Source organism: Eumetopias jubatus, unplaced genomic scaffold (assembly GCF_037043125.1).
Source record: "Eumetopias jubatus isolate StellerSeaLion01/CBP00866 unplaced genomic scaffold, mEumJub1_p1.0 scaffold_13, whole genome shotgun sequence".
Taxonomy (NCBI): domain Eukaryota; kingdom Metazoa; phylum Chordata; class Mammalia; order Carnivora; family Otariidae; genus Eumetopias; species Eumetopias jubatus.
The window spans coordinates 14,928,726-14,953,349 of record NW_028274819.1 but is presented as its reverse complement, the minus strand read 5'-3'; the positions used below and the strand labels follow the sequence as shown (position 1 = coordinate 14,953,349).

Genomic DNA, 24,624 nt, shown 5'->3' with positions numbered 1-24,624 from the left:
CCTCCCACTCTGTGGGTTGCCTCTTTGTTTTGTTGACTGTTTCTTTTGCTGTGCAGAAGCTTTTTAAGCTAGTGAAACAAAAGCAAAAATGATCTTTTGGGACTTCATCAAGATATTTATTTCTTTTAGCAGATAATTGTAATATGCCTCACAGTTGGTGCCAGCATAAGGTATTATGACACTTTATTTGTAAAATAATTTAGGGATTAGGATCCTGACCCAAGATTTAGAGGCCTGACTTCTTCTTTTGCCTTGGTGAACAGCATTCTCAATTCTTGTCTTATATTCCTTGTTATGAATTGTGAATACATTTGCTTATTTCTTTTCTATTTCATAGGGATAGTATGAGATTAAATTTAAATTACTGAAATAAATCCTTTTATCATCTCTGAATATGATTCAAGAATGGAATTGTTTTCATTATTATCATGTTAATCTAATTTCAGAATTGGCAGAAGTAACAACTACTTCGAAGAGGTATTTTAAGCTTTAGCTGGTATGAAGTGCCAATACTATAATGGGGTTCATAACTATCACTTAATGTACATCTTTATTTATTTAGTTTTAAAGATTTTATTTATTTATTTGAGAGAGAGAGACTGAGAGGTAGAGAGCACGAGAGGGAAGAGGGTCAGGGGGAGAAGCAGACTCCCTGCTGAGCAGGGAGCCCGATGTGGGACTTGATCCCAGTACTCCAGGATCATGACCTGAGCCGAAGGCAGTCGCTTAGCCAGCTAAGCCACCCAGGTGCCCTTAATGTACATCTTTAAACAATATTTAAAATTATCACCATGAATGATCGATCAATCAATAAACACAAAATATTATAATGAAAATTTTAAAAGTCAGATCGTTATCCCTCTAGATGTTTAATTTATATAATACCAAATATCCAGACTCTGTATTAAACTCATTTTTATCATACATACAAATTCATAAGTGGTTGACTTAGTTATTTGCTCTTGTCATGGAGTTTTGTCTTCACACAGACTAGAGGAAGGAATTAAAAATTAAAGATGAGTGCTATAAAACTTCTCCTCTGATGTTCAGTTAAGTTACATGGAAATAATTGGGTTGTTGGCAAGATCTAGGAATGACGGTGACATATCCCTGAGGTCTAATTAACCACAGCTAATAAACTTCACAGAACATGCCTACCAACAGGGTATTTGGTTGTGCCTGTGAGGGTGAAGAGCATGGTGCCATTTATAAATCAACAAAGCACTTAATGGAGCTTGACGAGTTGGTATTTTAACCTCACAACCTTACTTAGTTCTTGGTGAACTAACAGCTGCCTGGAACCCTGGCCATGAAGCTATGCCAGACAAGTTCATAGGTGAGATAATTTTTTCCCCAGAAAATCATATAATTATAGAATCTTATGTTTAAATGCATCTTACAAGTCATATAAACACCTCTCACACTCCACAGGTCTGAGGGTTAAATCTCTTCAGGAAGTGATGCATCACAATAGACAGAATCAACTACATACCACCAATTTAGAAGTAAAAATATTTTGGGCTCTTTTTTCTTATTGATATATATTTTAATTAGTTAGAATCATGTTATATATTCAAATTTGCATCCAAACTCTTCTCCACCTATTATTACAACATAATAATTTTCCTTTGGCATTGTGTAATTTTTAAAAAATCTCTGTTAAAAACACATTATTCAAACAGGTGCACTATATTTTACTTATCTGTTTCTCTAATGTTGGACATTGTATGCAGTTTCTAATTTTCCACAGGTCTTAATAATTGTGTTGAACAGATTTGAACATAATGATTTTTTTAAAAATATTTTTCTTTGGGTTTTATTCCTAGAAAGAATACTGTGGAGTCAAAGTAAAAGGACAAAATAACTTCTATGTCTTCATAGCTATTTCTAAATAACTTATTAACTACATCTTATTCTTACTTTATGTACACCATACTCTTTTATGATCTGCTGGGGGAGTGCACCTCAGAATAAGAGAACACAATGAAGCTGCTGCACTTGATTTTCACACGTGAGTAAAATTTTCATTTTGGATAATTAAAAAATAAAATTCTTTGTCCATTTATCTTTGCAAGGAAAAGAAATATTTTCTTGAAAAATTCATTTCATTATATTTACATTTTCTTCTTTGTTTCCTTTGGGAACTATATGTCCCCAAATTTCCTCCTTGAATTAGTAATGCAATATCCTGCAACCAGGAATGATGGATGATGGATGCCATGGAGAATGCGAAAAGAAGGCACGAAAAGCATATAAGAGAAACATAAAGGAGTGGAGGGATCTCATGAATGAATGCATTGCTGCTGTTTGGTAATCAAGTATTGGGGAGGGGATTATTAAGGCATTTAAACAGGGACAGTTTTTTTTTTTAAAGATTTTATTTATTTGAGAGAGAGAATGAGATAGAGAGAGAGAGCATGAGAGGGGGGAGGGTCAGAGGGAGAAGCAGACTCCCTGCTGAGCAGGGAGCCCGATGCGGGACTCGATCCCGGGACTCCAGGACCATGACCTGAGCTGAAGGCAGTCGCTTAACCAACTGAGCCACCCAGGCGCCCCTGAACAGGGACAGTTTTTATGACTTTATGTGGACAAACATACATTTATATACATAGGAATTGTCCAATAAATGTTTGTTAAATGAGTGAACACTTAATAGGCACGTATAGTAAGTAGTAGATTTTATGTATTTGTGTGTGTATATGTATATACATAGTGTGTTATCTATCTTACCTCTTTTTTCTGTTCTCCACATTAAATTTCTAATTTTAAAACATTTAAAATAAGATCCTCATGTATTGAACACCTATCCAAGAGTTTTTATCCTGTTCTACTGAAGCTGTCAACTTACTGAATGTGGTTATGTTAAATTGTATGTGGAACAGAATGTTGAAGAATAAAAAAAATAACTAATAATAATCTTGAAAGTAAAATGACCGAGGAACATATTCTTTCCTAGAAGCAATTAATATCTTCATACTCACCCTATAAATTGTGTCAGAAATTATTAAACTAGAATGCAGCTTTTTTCTTCAGAAGTTTATTTGTCTCTCATAAAGTAGAGAGTGAAGACAGAGTGGGAGGACAAGAGGGCTTGGATGTCTAGGTTTATGGGCTGGGGAAGTGAGTGCATTCTTACCTGTGGAGATGCAGGAAGTGTGGCAATTCACCAAGCAGTTGTTAATTACCTAACCAGCACCAGACACTGCAGACATTGTGCTGGGCAGTGTGGTAGGCACAGTGAAGAGACACAAGAACAGTATATATGTTATGGTAGGTACCAGGGAGGACATGTCACCAATGGCTTGTACCTTTCCTGTTTTAAACCACCTGCTTATGATAGACACTTATTGACCATGTCTTTCTTTCCACAGTGAGAGCTGAGGGTTCAAATGTAAATTCCCTTGGAAGAGGGAATAACTCTTATTTTATAAAATACATGTGAGAATTAACAATTTGTAAGCTCATGGACACAGAGGATGGCTCAGAAGCATGGGACACTGACATGACTTAATAAAGTCACATAGAGTTGGAACCAGGAAAATCCCAATCTCATGTTTATAACCCAGTGTTTTCTCAGTAAATTTATACTTCACATTTCACCCACCTATGGGTGTTTATAGGTGGCAGGTATGAGGTATCTGAGCAGATGGAAAGCATTGTGGAGGAAGTAAAGAAGAATTGAAACTAAGGTTGAGGCAAGGAGTGCCCAGGACATGCTCCGCAGTTAGTCACTGATTTTTTACTATGCAGTTCAGACTACAATCCTTTCATGGATAATTGCTACCTCTTTTTATCCCTTTGTAGGGAATTCAGGCCCCAGGAAATTGTTACTCCCAGAATGGATGGCCTCACACCACCCAGAAATGTGGCTGAATTTATTCTCTTGGGACTCATGCAGAATCCACACTTGCAGAAAATGCTCTATGTGGGTTTTTTTTTGTTCATTTTTCTATTTACTGTGCTGGCCAATCTGCTCATTGTCATTACCATCTCCCTCAGCCCCACACTTTCGGCTCCCACGTATTTCTTTCTCACTTACTTGTCCTTTATAGATGCCTCCTACACCTCTATGACCACCCCCAAAATGATCATCGACCTGCTGTACCAGAGGAGAAGCATCTCCTTGGGTGGCTGTCTGACTCAGCTCTTCATGGAGCACTTCCTGGGAGGATCAGAGATCATCCTCCTCATTGTCATGGCCTATAATCGCTGCATAGCCATCTGCAAGCTCCTGCCCTACACGACCATCATGAGACAGGGGCTCTGCCACCTCCTGGTGGTGGCCACTTTTTGGTTGGATTTACTTTAATCTCTTTTTGCAAATTATCAAAATTTAAGTGTCTGCCTAATCCAGGTCATGAGAGTAACAACTATAAGAGTATGTTTGTGTTTAGGGATGTGCTCTTAGGAAGCAGAGGAAGAAGAATAGCTGGTATGTCTAAGGTGGTTTTAGAGCAATTTTTATGTCTCCTTTCTTTCATGCAACTCTGTGTGTGTGTGTGTGCATGCCATGCACACACATGTATATATATGTACATGTATATGTATATATATTATATATGTTTCTGCTTTCTTCTTGTACCGAGTTCCTTTAACTTTGATTTTTCTACTAATCATCTTTGAAAAAGGTGTTTTTATTTCTATTTTAATTAATACTTCAAATATTTGGTTTTCATTTGTAATGTAAAGATTAATTAGCTCTCCAACCCAGAAAGGTGCTATTGAAGATAATTCCATGTCCGCTCATCTCTCAAGGAAAGCAAAATGAATTAACAAGACTTACTGACAAAAAATAATCCTTTTAAAGCCATTGATTAGAGACAGATTCTATTAATGATGCATATGCTCTGGATACAGATATTCTGAGGAACACAGAGCTATTGATTGCTCATTAAAAATGACATCCCAGTGGCCTTTTTTTTTTTAAGATTTTATTTATTTATTTATTTGGGAGAGAGAGAGAGAAACAGCATGAGAGGGGAGAGGGTCTGAGGGAGAAGAAGGCTCCCTGCTGAGTTGGGAGCCCGATGTGGGACTCAGTCGCAGGACTCCGGGATCATGACCTGAGCCGAAGGCAGTCGCTTAACCAACTGAGCCCCCCAGGCACCTCCCAGTGGCATTCTTAAACACATTGCTATCACCTTCTTGTGGTCCAGGATTTTATTGAAGAAATTATTAGGCTCTATAAGAAATTCACACATTTAGGAACATGCATCAGCTGTAAAGTCGGCTTCTATGGTTCAAATCCAGGTTCTATCACTTCTTAACTGTATATCCTTAAGCAAGTTAATTATTCTGCTTTTACTCAGCCATAAAATATCTCTAAACAAAGCCAGATGTGAGAATTAAGTGAGAAAACACATATCAAGTACTATCAGAATATCTAGAACATAGCACATACTAAATAATTTATGATTATTATTTTGATAGGATATCTGTATATAAACTATCTCTACATAGATGTTACATTGCATAAATTTATGCAGTCAGTTTACTTTAGCTTCATCTGGAGACCAATTCTAATATATTTTTTTGTTTAGGTCATTGATGAAATTCTATGAATGAATGATTAAATGCAAATTAAAGTGAGGTATGATTTTTTATCTTATCGTTTGGTTAATATAACCAAGATTGATAATATTTAGTGTGAGTAAGGCTGGGGGGAAAACTACACTTTAATACACTATTGATGAGAATTGAAGAGAATGAAAGATGCTTCAGGATTTTGGTAGAACAAAGTTACAGCATCTGTCAAAGTTCAACACATACATATTTTTTATTTGGTTTTGACAGTTCTAGGAATTTCACTGGCAGAAAAATTCAAACCAGAAAGTAAAAATTTCTGTGAAGAGATGTTCATTGCATCATTGTGTGTAAGACAGAATACTAGAAAGAGCATAAATGTCAAGCAAAAATGTACTGGTTTAATGAATTATGGTACAACCACAAAAGAGAATAATCTGTAGAAATTAAAATGTAGGAAAAATTATAACTGTTGACAAATAATGCCCATACAATTAAAGTTTCAAGAATATTATTATGTTTGTATATACTTGTTTATAGAGTAAAACACATAAGTGATTGTATGCATTCAATATACCTAAACATACAAATGCACATCTGAAGAGCATGCAATAAACTGTCAATAGAGGGTCCAATGGAGCTTATGGTTGGGAGTGGTCCTTTGACATTAAATTTTCTACCACTCTATCTATCCATACAAAATATTTTCCAAGGACTATGATCTTACTTTTGTAATTTATAAAAAATTAAACTGAGCATTTAGTAGAAGCATGTGTATACACCTAATAAAATCTAAAAGCATTTGCTAGAAGCATATGTAAAAATATGATGCCAAGGCAAAGGATCTGTTTTAAAATAGTTTGTGGTCAGTATCCTTCTCATCATTCTAAGAAAAGAAATGGAGCTGCTGATCTAATCCCTTTACATTTATAAAATCATTTAATCCTTACATTACCTTCCCATTTTATAGAAAATGAAGCTGAGGCACAGAGAGGTTATCCGGCCTATTCTGTGTATTCAGAAGTGAGAACTGATTGTAGTGTGGAAAATCAGGAATTTTGTAAGATCTTTAAGATTATAGCTCTTATTGCGTATTCCCAGTTGAGCTCCAGTCCAGCTAGGTTTACCTACTCAAAGCACCTTTAACTAGGGTTACTAGGGGTGTATGTGACTAAGTTTAATGAGATACCAAAAAAAAAAACCCAAGCATAATAGCATTTAATGCACATTTGAACTATAATTTATGTTAATATCTTATCACATTTTAATGTTTATAAATGTAAATATCAAAACCTAAACTGTAATGCTAGGAGCTTATGATGTTTAATACACCAACTCTGAAAAAAAAAAAAAAACACGGAGATTTAAAGAGAATGTGTAACTTCCAGTTAATTACATTCCTGCAAGGTCCTGAATAAAATGTAGTTTGTGTGATGTCAAAGTCCACGTATTTTGACTGTGTACCTTATGTTTTTCCTTTCTTCATGTCTTGCTCATGCTGTTTCCCTTCTTGTTTACTTTCTACATTATAAATTTAGAATTTGCTAAATTCTCATGTCAAGTCTTAGCTCATTTCATCTTCTTTGAAATCTATGGACAATAATGATAATTTTCCTTCTGGAAGTTATATTGTACATGTATTATTTCAGGAGTGCTTATCCTGTATCCCTCTTTCTGGATAGGGCACTTCCTGATTCCCTCACACTCTTGGACATGCTATGGAATGGAAATACGCACTGTCTAGGCAATAATTAGACAACTGAAGAAATGTAATTCTTCACTTTATATGAACAGGTTTTTTTTAGCAGTGGTATTTCAGAGGATCCCTGGAAAAAGAAGGCATTATTACAAAGAGGATCTGAAGGCAGTGATTCAACACTGAAGTGGAAGTCCAAGGTATGGCTCTGCTCTTGGGTTTGGTTAAAGCATGTATAGGAGTAGAAAGGAGAGAGCTGAATGATGGTAAATGGGGTACGTGGATACATGAGCCTGGATGCCAGAGGAATAGCAGCCAGGCTCTGACAATGGCACTCTCTCATTTCTGGAGGCAGGACTGGCACCACCATTGCCTGGGGCCCATGGTTCAACGCTGTTTTCATTGGACGAATTCAATTTCATGGGTTCAATTAAATTTAATTAAATGCCTCGTGTGTACACAAAGCAGCATTAGAAATTTGTGAAAATAGAATAAATTAGCTATCCTTAAGCATCCACATAAGGAGATAAAACCAACCTGAAATTAAAAAAAATGACTAGGAAGACAATTGAATTATTGTTGATATGCACCCTATATGGGTATTGTAACACGTGTCCAGGGTGGTGGTGGTGAAAAGGGCACTGGGGAGGCAGTAAGGCAGGAGAGAAGAAGAATGGATTTCTTGACAACAGAGGCAGGAGGCAGGAGGAAGTGAGAAGTTTAGGGGAATAGAAAATAATCATGAATAATAGGTTAGTGTTCCCCAAACATTCTCATGCCTGGTACTTCCTTTGATGCTCATGAAAGTATTGTGAGACAGGGTGTATAATTCTTAGAGAGGCTGCAGAAGATGGTGGTTAGTGGACTGTGCTATGAACTTGGTCACAGCCTCACCCAAAGTGTACAGGCTCTCCAAGCATTATCCACTGCATCAGAAAATCAAGATAATACCAGTTCATGTCCCATATGGCTTTTGTGGGACTTAAAAGAGGAAATCATGAAGCTCTTAGCACAGTACTCTCAAATAATAACTCCATGACAAATACTAACTTTAACGGCTATTACACTGTTTTATTTTTGCAGGACTGAAGATTATATTAAGTCAGTAAGTGGCATGAGTTCAACAGAGTTAAGTCTGCTTGCTCTGAACCCATGGCCTCTCCCACTGTCCTAGACCGACCGAGATGTGTGTTCTGGTAATAAGAGATGGACTTGACTGCTGTGGGAGGGAGACATACAAAAAAAAAATGATGTTGATTACTATAGGCAAATTTTTTTTTTTTGCCATGACCAATGGCAAGGAGCTAGGTAGGAACAGAGTTGCTGTGTTTGAGAGGGCCAGAGTCTATAGCCTTGTCTATGGGGTAAGTGGCCATAGGCCACAAAAAAACCAGATTTGAATTATTTAAAAAAAGAAGAAGAAGAAGAAAGAGTGACCAGAGTCTTGTAAGAAAAGGAATGGAGCACAACATGTCCTAGAGAAATAGGAAATAACTTGATGGTAGTATCTTAACCTGATTTGCGCACTTAAAAGATGCCATTGGCTGCTATGTGCCCAATGGATTAGAATGCATGGGACTGGCAGGACTTCATTGTCCTTGTAGGAAAGATCTGTCCTTAGCATGTAAACCAATGACGCCCAGGGTCCCTCATTTCACCAGTTTCCTCATGGCATTTTTCACCTCAGCATTTCTCAAGGTGTAGATCAAGGGATTTAACATAGGTGCAACAATGATAAAAGACACAACCATTGCCTTGTCTATGGGGTAAGTGGCCACAGGCCACAAATACAGGGAAATGCATGGCACAAAGAACAAGATGACCACGGTGAGGTGGGAGCCACAGGTAGAGAGGGCTTTGCACTGCCCTTCAGAGCTGCAAGGTTTTCAATAATTCAGGTCCTGGTTCAGGGTCTTCGTTCTTACTTTGCTTGCTGCTGGACTTCTCTTTCCCAAAGCTTTTGCTTCGTTGGCTCCACCTCATTTTTTTTTTCCCCAGTTTCACCTCCTTAAGGTGAAACTTCCACTTCCTTAAACAAGTCTCTCCTGATGACTTTCCCCAGTCATTCCCTTCAGTTACTCTCTGCCTCTTCACTCCTGGATTCATTTTACATGTCCTCACCTTGCCTCATGTCAAAAAGAAGAAAAAGCCCATGGCAGCATAAATAACTTGTTCTCTGTAAAAAATTTAGGATTATAGTATTTCTGTTTTAATTATAGAATTACAGAACTGGAAGGATGGTAATGATATTCCTAGCCTTACATATTTTTAATCTGTTTGGGAATTTTCCTAGTGTCAAAAGCAGGTACAAAAGCTACATCTTTGATTACATAGGTAAGAGCTGTTCTTACCATTTGTGCTGAAATTACTACCTGTCAGTTTGATTTCACAAATTTCTTCTTTTATCTATTCTATGGGTTCCCCAAATTAATTCACATTAAGTAGCTTTACTCATTAAACACATTACTTAGGAGTTCAATGCTTGACTTCTTAACACTAACATCTGAAACAAATTTTGATCTTACTACTTCTTTATAGGAACTTGCTGTTACTAATGTTAGCTTGTAAATCATATGATTATCTCTATATTAAAATTGAAACATTCAATACTATTCATGATACAAAGGCATAGAAAAATAGAGTAAAATGGTGTCTTAGATTGGAGAAGAATATCTGCCTAAAAAGCTATTGTATGCATCAAATTTATTGGGAAACATTAGATGAACTTGCTTCCTATTCCCCTGAGGAAAATTAAGCCATCAAAACATTTCACAGAGTCATATGTATCTACCAATCTACCAGCATCTGTCCAATTATATGTTACCTTCCTACTTTCTCCAATAAACACATTACCTGTGCCCCTATCCAAAGACAGCCAATCTTTTATAATCTTTGGTCTGAGCCTCATCTCCTTATCACTTACATATAGGCATCTCTTATTTCATATTTCATATTTCCCTTACTAATGGATCATTTGCTTCAGCAAAGAAGCAGTCTGTTATCTCTCTCATTTTTAAAATAAAATCTTCCTTTGATCTTATTTCCTATATCAGCTACTACTCCATTTCATTGTCTCCTCTTTGTAGCAAAACTTAAGAGGTTCTGTAAAGTCTGTTTCCCAATTCTCTCTTTCCATTCTCTTTAAATCTTTTCCAGCCATGATTCAGTACCTAACACTGAAAACGCACTTTTCAAAGTCACCAGTAACATCTGTGTCCCTTAATTGAATAGTCTTTCCTCATTTTTCATCTTATGGACTCCATCTTTGAATCCAGTCATCCATGTCATATTCTTCCTACATGACCATGATTCCCAAATTATTACCTCTAGCTCAGGCTTCTTTCCTGAAGTTGAGTTCTGGAAATCCAACCTCCCTCATGGCATTTCCACTTGAAGGACTAATATATTCTTCCCCATCTCTAAACCTACTCCACTCACAACATTCTTTACTTCAAAAGATGGCATATTTGGACTCTTTCTCATACGCCACATCCAGGTTATCAGGAAATGCTGTTGGCTCTACTCCATTAAACCTATAAGTCAGAAGATAGCCCCACCTCTTCTCAATACTTTGAAATGACTCTTCCTGTCACTCAGGTTAAAATCTAAAAAGTTTCTAATTACTAATAATTAAGCAATTATTTGCCCTGTTACTATTCTGATCTCCTTGTTTACATTAAACCCTCAGTGACTCCTCTTGTTACTCTGGCATCTCTCTGTTCCTCTTACTGGCCAGTTATGTTCTTGCTATGGGGACTTTATGCAGGCTATTTTCTCAAATACGTTCGTCCAGTCATCTGCATGACTAACTCACTTTATGTTCATAGATTGGAAGAACTTATATTTTCAATAGTACTGCCCTTATGCGTGGGCAAGCAAATCTTCTGTTCTTGATTGCTTGGAAGTGTCTTCTGTGAGGTTTTCTAGGTTCTCCAGTGTCTGGGACTGGGCAGTGCCTTCTGGTGGGGTACTCCAGCCTGGACCTGATTGTATGGGTCTCATCCTTGTTTCCTCCTTTGGGATGCGCTTTGACTCTCTATGCTCTTCCTGGGGTCAACCAAATGCCCTAGAAGCTCTGGATTCTGCACCTATAAAGTATCCTAGGTTCTATGCCCAGAACCTTGGCTCCAGGAGGGCAGTGTGTGTCAAGAAGAAGCATTATTCCAACCTACAAAGGTTCTGAAGAGAACAGGAAGAGAAGGATTCTATCTGAACTAGCAGACAGGTGCTTAGACACCAGGAGGACTCTTTCTGTGTTCTAATCAGACAATAAGCAAATATAAAAGTAACTCTTCTCTACTTGCAATTCTAGAACTCCATCAATAATTCACTATATCTCACACTGAGTATTCACCTAGGCAGATGTCCTATAAAAAATTTGGCTGGCTCTGCCCAGCAAAGCCCTGATTTTAGAGACACCATTTTCTGTGATGAATTAATAACACCCCTCCAACAGAATGACGAAATGTATTTTCATGGAAAATGATAAACTGATTCTAAAGTATCTATCTTTGTGTAGCTATGTTTGAACAACTTTGGCAATAAAAGCAGTGTGAGGGACACAAGATAGAGGACAAGATCTTCTACATATCAGAACATATCATAAATCTCTGCTTTGTAAACATTTTGCTTGTAGGCCTGTTAATAAAGAACTCTAAAGAACCAAAGAAATGGCCCAGAGGTTATTCCATCTATTTTTGGAAACTTGGTATAAATTTTGTAATTTAATAAATGGTAAGGGTGGGTTTTTAAATCTGTGGGTAGAATGGTTTATGGGATCAATTCTGGAAGGGCAAATTGCTATTTATCTCCCTCTACTCCATCCCCCCATTTCATATATTTCTTTGTGCCTGTCTCTGTCTCTGCCATCTCTTGTTTTTGATTTGTAAAGCTGTTTTCTAAAGCTTCACCTTATATTTGCAAAAATAAAATGTTTGTTATATTATCTGTCCCATACCATCTTTACACTATTATTTCCATGTTATACCACTCATTTCCTCTAACAGAATCAAATAATTAATAATGAAGCAAACCAGGGCATGGAATAAAGTAGAAGATGCCAAGTGTGGTTTTAAGTAGGAACCAGGGTTCCAGGATTAATTGTTGGAGTCCTGCTGTTGAGCCATGTGTTTAGATCATCTCCTCCAGGAGTGTGGTCTTGGTCAAATGGTTTTTCTAGTCAGGAAAATTCTCTAAAATGTCAGTTAAAAGAAAATAACGCTTGTTCCTTAACACCACAGGTGAATAACGCCTGTTCCTCAATACTACAGGTGAAGGTGCTTCTGCATGTTCACTTTTCTGATGAATCACTTCAATTCTACTTCTTTTTGTCAGATGTGAATAGACATAAAAATAGGTAGGATATAAGAGTGTATAGAACAACAAACTCCTGGGTACTGACCCTCTCTGAAAGGACCTCATGAGCTAAGTCCAAGTTTCCCTCAAGCTTCAATCTCAGAGCTACCTAGATTCAGAGGAAGCAGAGCTGTCCTTCCTTCTCTTTAAAAGTATAGAAAGAGAAAAATTCCTTCAATCTCTAAAAATTGTGTTTTTTAGTTTTAAAGTCATGGCATATATAGCTTAAGTACCAAGGAAGAGAAAAGATTTTGGATTATTCCATACATCTTTGCACATTATTCATAAAATGTGTTAATCTTTAACAAGCACCTGTTGCTACTCTAATCCCAGCACACTCCTGGCTCTTGTGGATTGATGTTGTGCTTCATCCCAGACCTCAGCTCTTATATTTAGTAACTACACTGGCATTTTGCCTTAATCCTACACAGAGATATTGTATTCCATCCCACTGCACAGTTTTCTATTCCTGAATATGAAGGGAATGGAAAGCATCTTCAAATGGAAACCCCGGAGAATTTGGAAAAAGAAAAAAAAACTTTAATTGGTTGGAGACATATAAGTTTTGCAAATCCTTCAGCAAATCAAACCACAGCTAACTGTGTCTTGAAAAATCATACTGATGGGAAATTTCCAAACCCTGAGGAGAACTGAGAAGCAATTCTATACAGTCATGACCTCTCATGGAAACTTCTTTAAATTACAGTTGGAAATCAAAGAGGAAACTTTTGCTTCTTTATTTTTTTTCCCCGGAGACCATGTTGAAGATTGGTAAGCAGTGGGGAACATTCTTTACCTTGTCTGCCAGAGATACTCTTCCTCTCTCTCTTACATGTAGCAGTAAGACTTGGAAACACACTTCACGTTTTGGATAGCCATTGAATGGACTTTTCTCCATGGAGTATAGGAGATTACCATCACTAGAATTTTCAAGAAACTGACAAATGGTGAGATTTATAATGCACATTTTAAAGTGTGTTGTAGTCTGTAAAGTATGGGTGTTGTGGTTCAAGCTACCAAGTTTAAGGCAAGCATGGGTTTGTCACATAATTGTGTACACTTGGGCTAGCTACATATCTTTTTGGCCCTAAATCTTCAATTTTAATGTAGATTATATATTAAAAAGTGCAAAGGATTTGGAAACAAAATGATGGAGTTCACAGGACAGCACTTGACACAATAATATGTGCTCAATAAATAGCAGTTGTTAGAATGCAAACTTTTTTGGAAGGTTAGAAGTACCTACTTCTTCAAAACTAATGAAATTAGAACTTTCTTTACTTTTTCATCTTCAAGTTAATTCCAAATGATGATGAAATGCAACAAGTACCTATTTTGGTCCTAGTCATTGAATCCTGTTTTTTTTATTCTTTCTAATTATATTCTCATTTATCATTCATCTTATAATGCTGTCTCCATCCTGATGTTTTAGGTTAAAAGGTGGACTTTTTTGAGGCTGTAAGGAATACTGATGTACAAAAAGGCAAATTTAAGTGCTATTTACTATTTACAGAGTTATTATATGTAATACAGAACTCCACAGTCCCACAACAAATGCCTAAAAAAATGGCACAGGGAAGTACATTAAGGGTAAGCACGTGTCTTATTCAAGTCACAGAGCAGAGGCTTCTGATTTTAAATATGTCCACTTAATTTTCTCTAAGTGCATTTGATGCCAACAATAACATTAGATTTCTGCCTCAGAATCTTTCAAGAATATTTACATGGCTGAATCTCTGCACTGCTTTAGTGCTGGTTGTTGGGGTTTGTCTCTCTTAAAGTGAGCTATATCACAAAGACAACAGAAGTACAGGAGGCTCAGGCATCCCTCAGGAAGGACACAGGTGGAAGCAGAAAGGTTTTCAGTTTTATTTTTTTTCAATTCTAGACCTAGTAAGAGTATAAAATAGTAAGACTATAAAACATTTAGGGGAATCAGCAGAGCAATATTTAAAAGACAGAAAGGGATATGATCTGAAGAGAACGTATTTCCCAGATTGTAGGGAATCGATTATGCTTCATTATACAGACAAAGAATAAATCTTTTAATTGCTGAAATAAATAATGATCCTGGATCAGAAATAGAGGATTTTAGGATTTTAGGGAGAATCATGAGGAATGGAGTTTTTATCTATTCTTTTAATTTGTAATAATGATATATATTTTAAAAATACATGGAAATGTGACTGATATGCACCAATAAGTACATAAAAATGTATCTTAAATTTAGTTTGAAATATAATTATAGAACACTACTTATAATCGTGACCTTACTACTAATAGTTTTTTTTTTTCCTTAATGTCTTCCACCACAGAACTAATGGATATGGATATGAGCAAGATGTTAGAGAGGGAATTCAGGACAACAATCACTAAGTCAATAGCTAGGCTTGAACAAAGTATTAGTGACAATATAAAATCTCTAAGGGCAGAAATGAGATCTAATCAGGCCAGACTAAAAAATGATATGAATGAGATGCACTCTAAACTGGTTTCTCTAACAGCCCGGGTAAATGAGACAGAAGAGAGAATTAGTGATCTAGAAGATACGCTGATGGAAAGGAAGGAAGTTGAGGAAAACAGAGATAAGTAGTAGCACATGAAAAATGGATTGGAGAGATTAATGATGCCGTGGATCTTTCCAATGTCAGAATTATTGGCATCCTCATATAGTTTTAAATATCATTTTAAATATATACTTCAAAGATGAAACCGGAATTTCTATTATTTTCAGAATGATTGATGCTAGAATTAGTTTTGTGCCAAAATAAATGGGAGGGAAATAGTGGGCAAAAGGGTGAGTGGGGAGGCAAAATTCCCAAGGACACAGCCCAGCAGATCGTTCATTGTCCCGTTTACAGCCATAAGGGCCCATAAACAATTTCTGGTGCACCTTCAGTGTATTAAAGAGTATGAGTATCAAGAAAGGATAAACCTTTGAATCTTTGGGAAAGTTTGGGCCCACGATATGTTTCTTTATGAAAAGTTTATAATAGTTTAACAGTTTCAGTTTAAGAAGCTATGTTATGTTATCATGTTAATTCTACCTACACAATTAATTATACTGGACAGTTAATAAAATTATACTCAAGCCCCATCTCTTTTTTTCTGAATTGCTAAGTTGATGGAAAATGATAGTGTTGTGGATTTGAAACAAGATTTTTAGGGGCGCTTGGGTTGTTAATTAGGTTAAGCATCTGACTCTTGCTTTCAGCTCAGGTGGTGATCTCAGTGTCTTGAGATCAAGCCCTGCCTGGGGCTCCGCACTCAGCACAGAGTCTGCTTCAGATTCTCCCTCTCGTTCCCTCTGCCCTTCCTGCTCATACTCTCTCTCTAAAATAAATAAATAAATGTATCTTAAAAGAGGTAGACTTGGTTTTTAATTTTAAATTTCATACAGTTATGTCTAGATACTTATTGAAAATAAAAGTCTATTACTTTTGTATGTTCATTTCATGATTTTAAAATTATATTAACACATCTGTATAAATGGGCAGAGTCATTATACATTTTTTGTTTTTCTCATTTCACATATTGTAAAAATGCTTCACTATTCATGTCCCCACATTATCAATTAGTCTTTTATTGACAACATCATGTGCTATCAATTTGTAATAGTTTGATTTACAGAAGCATCCTCCTATTGTTGACCATGTTAGAGATTTCTAAATTTTCACTATTATAAATGACATGACATCATCTTCCATTATAAAAATTATACCTCCTTATTTCACTTTTAGAATAATCTTTAGGGTGGGAGTTACTACTATGAGGAATACAAACATGTTTATCATTCTGGAAATAATGCAAAAATATTTCCTAAATGATTACATGAATGAAGCACTTTCACTGCAATTTTAGAATTAGTATATTTTTAGAAACCACGATTTAAAAAAACCCACATATTTCATCTTATGCGGGATTAAAATTTCCAGCTCACTTTGTGTGTCTAAACGCTGCTAAAAAATAATGCTAAATTATTGCCAATTTGTATCTGTAAGTAATTGGGCCATTATCTTCTGATTCTACACTCATTTGTTCTATGTCCTTCATCAAAGGGACTCATCCAAGGGATGAACAAGGGAATCAGAAGGCTTGAAACTCTACAGGTGGATGGAGAATTGAAAGGCCAACCTGCTCTGAATTCTTAAAAGAAAAAGAAAGTTCTTGTTCTTTTCTGTTGACACGGTGGGAAGGACTTCGGTGTTAGGGCCAGAGTTATCTGTTAACATCCCAGATCTAGAATCTGTTGTTAAACTTATCTTTGTATGCACAAATTTCCTACCAGTAAAATAGGGATAAGCCCTAACATGGACTGTTTCCTGGGCAAAGTGCCAAGAACAATTTTTTTTTTTTTTGGTATTATTTAACTTAGTCATCATGGCAATACTCTGATATAAGTATTTTTTTCTAAATTTCAGTTCTTATTTTAAATTGATGAATGAAAAAAAAACCTCAACACATGGATACTTGTTCTGTGTTTGTATGGGAATTTCCCGTGTAACTTTCTCTTTTATAAGGAATGAATGAACTCATCTTAAAGGCCAAATTCATCTCAGATGTTTAAAGAAATATTTGGAGAGTAGCCATGATTTGCAAGTGCCTCTTAACCTGGATGTTATTCTTCTTCTGTTTGCAGATCAGGCAAACTCCTAGCAGGGATGGCATCAAGTCCCCCTGCTCCCATTCTGTGCTCATGGGTGGACATGATGACCCCATTGTCATGCTCCTTTCCTTAGAACCTTTCTCAACAGTTCACTCCAGGAAGCCACTGCTAAGTGAGTAGAGTTGACAGTTGAGATAAACTATTTCTCCACAGGTGGATACCTCCATTTCACCTTATTGGAGTTCTGGCTATTTTAAAGTATTTAATAATACTTTTTCTCTTCCTCAGTTCTGTCTGACCTCCCACTATGACCTTCAACAGATTTTGAATTTTGTGTTCTTAGTGATGCTAGAAACACAGAAGATAATTTTTTCATGTGGACCGACCAACTTCTTAATGACTACTGTCTCACTTTAGACTGGCCTGAGACACAATTTTCTTTCTCATAATTGTAGACTCTACATGTTCCTCTGGCAGCTTTGAGCTTTCCCTTGGAAATCATGCAAAACCAAAGCTTTGTAACTGAGTTTGTCCTCCTGGGGCTTTCACAGAATCCTAATGTTCAGAAAGTACTATTTGTTGTATTTTTGTTTGGCTACATTGCAACTGTCGGGGGCAACTTGCTAATTGTAGTGACCATCAGCAGCAGCCCAGCACTCCTGAGCTCCCCCATGTACTTCTTCTTGGCTTTCCTGTCCTTCCTGGATGCTTGCTTCTCCACTGTCATTGCCCCCAAGATGATTGTGGACTCCCTCTATGAGAGGAAAACCATCTCCTTTGGAGGTTGCATGACCCAGCTCTTCGCTGAACACTTCTTTGCTGGGGTGGAGGTGATTGTCCTCACAGCCATGGCCTATGACCGCTATGTGGCCATCTGTAAGCCCCTACACTACACAACCATCATGAACTGGAGGCTCTGTGGCATTCTGATCGGTATAGCCTCGATGGGGGGTTTTCTGCATTCCATGATACAAATTATCTTTACTTTCCAGCTGCCTTTCTGTGGCCCCAATATCATTGATCACTTCATGTGTGATTTGTACCCATTACTGGAGCTTGCCTGCACCGACACTCACATCTTTGGCCTTTTGGTGGTTGCCAACAGTGGGTCTATCTGCATCATAATCTTCTCTTTGTTGCTTGTATCCTATGTTGTCATCTTGTTCTCTCTGAGAACCCATAGTTCTGAAGGGCAGCGGAAAGCTCTCTCCACCTGTGGATCTCACATTGCTATTGTAGTTTTGTTCTTTGTCCCCTGCATATTTGTGTATGCACAACCTCCATCTGATTTCTCCTTTGACAAAATGGCGGCTATATTTTACACCATCCTAACTCCCTTGCTCAATCCTTTGATTTACACTTTCAGGAATAGGGAAATGAAAAATGCCATAAAGAGAGTGTGGAACAGACTAATGGTGGTTTGTAGTGACAATTGAAACATTAAAATTTTAAAAAATTGTGAAGAATAAAATTCAAATTTTCTAGACAAAAGCTTTGTGAGTTTGGGTCTCTTTCACAGGAGCTAATGTAATGAAAAAACAAAAACAAAAACAAAAACACAAAAAACCCAGTAATATGGGGCCAGGAAAAATATTTTCAGACTTAAATCGTTTATCAACTCTGATTTGGTGATTCTGTATCTTCATAGTTATTTAAAATGAGTTGGAGATTATGTTACTTTACAATAAAAGATTATAAGGAGAAATTACCTATCAGAACTCTTGCCACTCATCCCGTGCTCTGGTAAATATTTGTGGAGGAATGACAAAAATATATTAGAGATTAGAAACAAATTTACACTAGTTCAAGTGAAAAGAAGCTTATGTGTAGGGCACTGATCTCCGTGATGGGTAAAGACAACAGTCAGGACTCAAGAGTGGAAGAGATTAAGTATTCTCAGAATCTGAGCTCTAGGAGTCCCTATATCATTTGTCTAGGTTCTGAAAAAGAGTAACTCACACCTTGGATTTCATGACCCCACACCCCATCTACTCATTTATTTTTATATTTTTTGAGAGATGTTATTACTTTCTGATATGTTGATATAATTTAATTTTCTTATTTTTAATTTTTTGGTCATCCTCCTCACATGGATTGTAAGCTCTAGGTGAGGCAGGGAACTTTTTTTCTCTTTTTGGTTCATGATGTTTCATTAGTGTCTAGAAGTGCCTGATGTAGGAGTTCAGTAAATATCTGTTGAATAAGTGAATAAATGAGATATCTTCACATATTCACATTTAAATGTGTCTTTTACATTAACACACTAAAGTTTTAAGTTTGGCAAAAGAATGTAGTTATTGCTGCTATTAAATCTTGATAATGTAATATATATGTATATTTATATATTTATACATATATATGTATATATACACATATATATTCAAATAGAAAATAAAGCCATTGTTCTCTATTACACTTACTCAATCTTCACTCTCTATCTCTTCTTCCATTCCCTGCAACAATAAATCTTGCTCTCAGTGATCTGACTTTTAATCATAATGTATTTCTAATCCCATTAAAATCATTTATTTCCTCAAATTTGCATTGTATTAGTTGGGTTTATCTAGCCAGAGTTTCTGAGTTATTCATTGAAAACCTTACCTTAGTAAGATACAACTTTAAATGAGCAGAGTTTAAATCAGGGCCCTGATCAATGCTAAAATGAAGGCAGAGGTGGCTCAAACTAGGAAAAAACTCCGTTGGCATTTGTTCTATTTCCACAGTTTCCATGATGGAATGAGCATAGTCAAGTGCATTCAGCAAATTCTGTCATTGCTTTGACAGAATCTGGAATCCAGATGTCATCCTGTCCTTTAGTCTATAAGAAATTTAATGAGCACTAAAAGTCATTAGACTCAGAGACTGAAGAATCTTCAAGAGATGGTTGACTTGGCTTCTTGCCTTTGGCCACTTCAGGATCTCCTTGGAAACTACCCTCCAAAATTATCCCACCAGAACTGGAAACCTTAATCATTCCTTCAGATGTAAGGAATTCATTTAGGGCTTTTGGACTGGGAAGTTTAATGCAGGGACTCATTCATTGGCTGTTCTTGTTTTCCAGGCCAAGAAATCTTATGACATTACTGTGCACATCATATGAACATAATTTAGATTTATACTTAAGAGATGTGGATTCTAGGCTCAGTTCTGCTACTAATTAGCTGTGGGAAATACCTACCATCTATCTATCTATCATTTATCTATCATCTATCTATCTATCTATCTATCACCTATCATCTATTATCTATCTATCTATCATCTATCTATCTATCTATCTATCTATCATTTATCTATCTACCTATCATCTATCTATCATCTATCTATCTATCATCTATCTATCTATCTATCTATTATCTATCTATCTATCTATAATCTATCATCATCATCTATCATCTATCTATCATATCTATCATTTGTTTGTTTGAGAGGAAGGATAGAGAGAGTAAGTAGGGGGAGGAGCAGAGGGAGACAGACAAGCAGACTCTGTGCTGAGTGCAGAGCCTGACACAGGGTCTCATGACCTTGAAACCATGACTTGAGCCAAAATCAATAGTCAGAGGCTTAACTGAGTGAGCCACCTAGATTCCCCAGGAAGGGCACCTATCTTTAAAAATAAAAAGAAAATACAGAAGACAACATGTATTCAAAAATCTTTCCCTTTCCTTCTTTCATCTCTTCCTCTCTACATTGATTTAGGAACATAGGTAAGATTTGGAATGGGAGAACTGAACACTGATGTTGAAAATAAAGAAATAATTGGGGTGCATGGGTGGCTCAGTCAGTTGATTGTCTGACTTTGATTTCAGCTCAGGTCATGATCTCAGGGTCATGAGACTGAGCCCTGTGTGGGGCTTCACACTGGGTGTGGAGCCTGCTTGAGATTTTCTCTCTCCCTCTGCCCCTCCCCTCACAGCAACTGTGCAATCTTTCTCTCAAAAAGATAAGAAGGAAGGAAAGAAAGGAAGAAAGAAAGAAAGAAAGAAAGAAAGAAAGAAAGAAAGAAAGAAAGAAAGAAAGAAAGAAAGAAAGAAAGAAAGAAAAAGGAAAGAAAGAAAGGTTATTACAAGTTGACTTTTCCTAAGAGAAAATTGGAAATTAAAGAAGGTGAGAAACTTGCTTAACATCACATAGCAGATCCTGGTGTGGCCAGGACTCATGTCTGTCTACCTGGCATACTTCACCTATTTAAGCCTTTAACTGGCTTCCACAACTTTCAGGCTTCTAGAAGAGATGGGTTTAAGCAAAGCCTAAGGAGACATGAACAGACTTTCTTGTCCTGCAGTTCACAGTGAGTTGAAGCTAACTGATTGGCCCCAAAGCATGGGTTTGTCCATGGACCATCTGAAAAAGGTAGCTCATTGGATATCCTTTGGGACTGGGTTGGGAGTAATGGTTTTCCTGGAGTTCCTGAGGCGGAAGCCTGCCTTAGGCATTTGCAAAGTTGTGTGGGAATTGCCATAAATACGCAATGCTGTAAGAAGAAATCAGTTACCTCCTGTGTTTTCCAAAAGAGCAACTCTGGAAAGAGAGGCAGCTTTAGATCATTTCTCTCTCAGAGTGCAGGGATAAGTTTCTTCATAAAGTTTTGAGGAACTGAATTAAGAAAATTCTCTTTTTCATGACCCTCTCCCCTGTTCCAATCTAGACTTTGTTGTTTTTGTCTTAGTGCTTCTGGGGAGGAACTGTGTGATGTATGGCCACATGCAGACTCCCCTTCCTCCATAAGTCTCTACATCCCATCACCTCTTCTGTTAAAAATATTGAATTCTCAATGAAGTACAGTTTGCATGTTTTATTCAAGCTTCATATGATTCACCTTCTAAGTCAGTTGAAGTTGAAGATATGAAAAAATTTACTATATTGGAAGTTATCTATTTCCTCATGAGCAAAGAGGTAAGTTTTTCAGTGTCTGAGACCATTTCTTCATATTGCCTCTTCAAGACTGATCTGATGGAATCCATACTCAGAGCGTCTTCTAACAAATGATGAAGTTCCTAGACACTATTTCCACCCATGACAGGTTGAGGTGGTCCAGGGTTCCCAAGCCTTTCCTGGCCTTAGAGCAAAGTTTTACTAGCTTTCAAATCACCTCTTCTTAGTGTGTGTGTGGGGGGGTAGAGCAAGAAACTGCACCATGGCATTTAGGCCAAGTTGGCAGAAGTTTCTATCTTGGGGAGTCCTCCTATTTGAAAAATTTTAGGTCGGGGCGCCTGGGTGGCTCAGTCATTAATTGTCTGCCTTCAGCTCAGGTCATGATCTCAGGGTCCTGGGATCGAGCCCCGCATCGGGCTCCCTGCTCAGCGGGAAGCCTGCTTCTCCCTCTCCCACTCCTCCTGCTTGTGTTCCTTCTCTGGCTATCTCTCTCTCTTTGTCAAATAAATAAATAAAATCTTAAAAAAAGAGAAAAATTTTAGGTCAATAGTGATGTTTCTGGGATTGGGGAAAAGATAGGAGTGCACTTTTTATAGACTTGGGTTTTTAAGATGTTTGTTAGCGCTTTGCTCATGACCCACAACTGCAAATTCTGTCTGGTTTTGGGGTGAAGGATCATGTGTTGGGTCAGGGAAGAAAAAAGCTGAACTCTCTGATGAAAACTTGGGTCAAATGACCCTATCCAACATTTTTTGCTCAACTCCCTTCTTTTGTATGTCTTTTGTATCTTATCCCCTGACTCCTCTCTCCCTGGTGTCTGCTCACTCTCACTCTCCTCTCTCATGCTCTGACTGTATTCTGTCTTTGCCCTGTCTTCCTCTTCACCAATATTCATTTGGGTATCTACTTTTCCCCTTACCTAACCATGCACTTTACAGAACCTGATTTTTGTAGTCAGGACAGGGATTTAAGATATCAGTTGTCATCCTTCTCTGATGGCTCAGGATTTGTCTTCTCTTGGATGCAATCTACATGATGGTAGGGATTTGATGTTTTACATGCTGTGGAGGGTGAATGCTAGAGAAAGAAAATGCTATCTAGTAGCATCGCATTCTAGTTCTAACCTGACTGTACTGTACTTGGTGAAACTTTCTGTATCACAGTTGAAACTCTGTACATAGAGCAAGGGGCCATACCTACCTTGCAAGAAAATGTGCAGGTCAAATGAAATAACAAAAGATGAATATTATTTGAATGATGTATGAAGATTATAGAACAAAAATAATATATAATCTAGGATTGCCTTATTCAATTGTATGTTTTATATATACATATATGTTTTTTTAAAGATTTTATTTATTTATTTGAGAGAGAGAATGAGAGAGAGAGAGAGAGAGCCTGAGAAGGGGGAGTGTGAGAGGGAGAAGCAGACTTCCCGCTGAGCAGGGAGCCCGATGTGGTACTCGATCCTGGGACTCCAGGATCATAACCTGAGCCGAAGGCAGTCGCCTAACCAACTGAGCCACCCAGGCGCCCTATACATATATGTTTAATAAAGCACATATTAATATAAGAGATAGAGGCACAAGCCTATTGACGTGGGAAAACCAAGGGAAGACTATTGGTACCAATATAATTTGAACTGTAAAATTTCAACAGGTAAAAGTAAAAATAAAGGATTAAGGAAGAGAAAATGCATACTCTATTACTATGCTGTCCCCCCAAATCAGAGAGATAGGACAGTCTGGGAGTGTGAGAAAACGATGACCAAATTCATTGATAGAACTCTGAGTGGTGGTGTTGATCCCACATAATGTATACATCTTATAAGTGCTACTTTCTTGTCTTAATGCCCCCAAATCTTCTTTTTACTTATATAAAATAAGACAAAATAGAACTACCTCACCTGGCTTTCATGGTTGTCTGTTATCTGCCCCCAAATTTCTCTGTTACAACCTTTTAATTTAACAAGAGTATAGTTTCTATGGAGATCATCTCTATGTTAACCTGAAGCTATGCATGTTTCTTCCTCTGTGTTATTTTACTGACTCTTCTCACCTAACTGCTCCTGTCTTTACAGCCAAGCCCTCCCTCCCTTTGGTTCCAACCTTTTTTAGGAATTAAATATTTCTTTTTTTTAGTATCTTATTTTGTTTTTGAGAGAGAGAGAGAGAGAGAGAGAGAGAAAACGAGTGGGGGAAGTGGTGAGGAAGAGAATATCCAAGCAAACTTCTACTGAGCATGGAGCCTAGCTGGGGGGCTTGATCCCAAGGCCCATGTGATCAGGACCTGACCTGAAACTAAGAGTAGGGCACTTAACTGACTGAGCCTCTCGGGTGCCCCAGGAATCTAATGTTTCATAGCAAAGTAATCATTACTTTTTTTTCTTCTCTATACCTGTCAGAGATCATTGGAACTGCCAATGAGAACTTGTAGTTATAACATTTCTAGTTTATCATACTGCATGAATATTATTTTAGCTGGATGGCAAATATATTTTAAGTTTTATTTAGATAGAAAATTTTATTAGGGGTAAATGAATGATTTTAGTCCACAATTTTAAAATATGTGT

The 24,624-nt window shown here is 37.1% G+C and overlaps 1 protein-coding gene and 1 pseudogene across 1 annotated transcript; one reads left to right on the top strand and one right to left on the bottom strand.

Annotated features, from left to right (window-relative positions):
* Positions 1 to 8,868: 8,868 nt before the first annotated feature.
* The window catches only part of LOC114215184 (olfactory receptor 4C6-like), a 32,193-nt pseudogene continuing 16,437 nt past the window's right edge, over positions 8,869 to 24,624 (bottom strand).
* LOC114215182 (olfactory receptor 4C15-like) lies at positions 17,628 to 18,616 on the top strand. Its single transcript, XM_028111087.2, has one exon. It carries the CDS (start codon positions 17,681 to 17,683, stop codon positions 18,614 to 18,616), a length of 936 nt encoding a protein of 311 aa, XP_027966888.1. The 5' UTR covers positions 17,628 to 17,680.

What these genes read in the sequence shown, in the direction of transcription:
- LOC114215182 (XM_028111087.2), top strand. Translation starts at nt 17,681, where the DNA reads ATGCAAAACCAAAGCTTTGTAACTGAGTTTGTCCTCCTGGGGCTTTCA.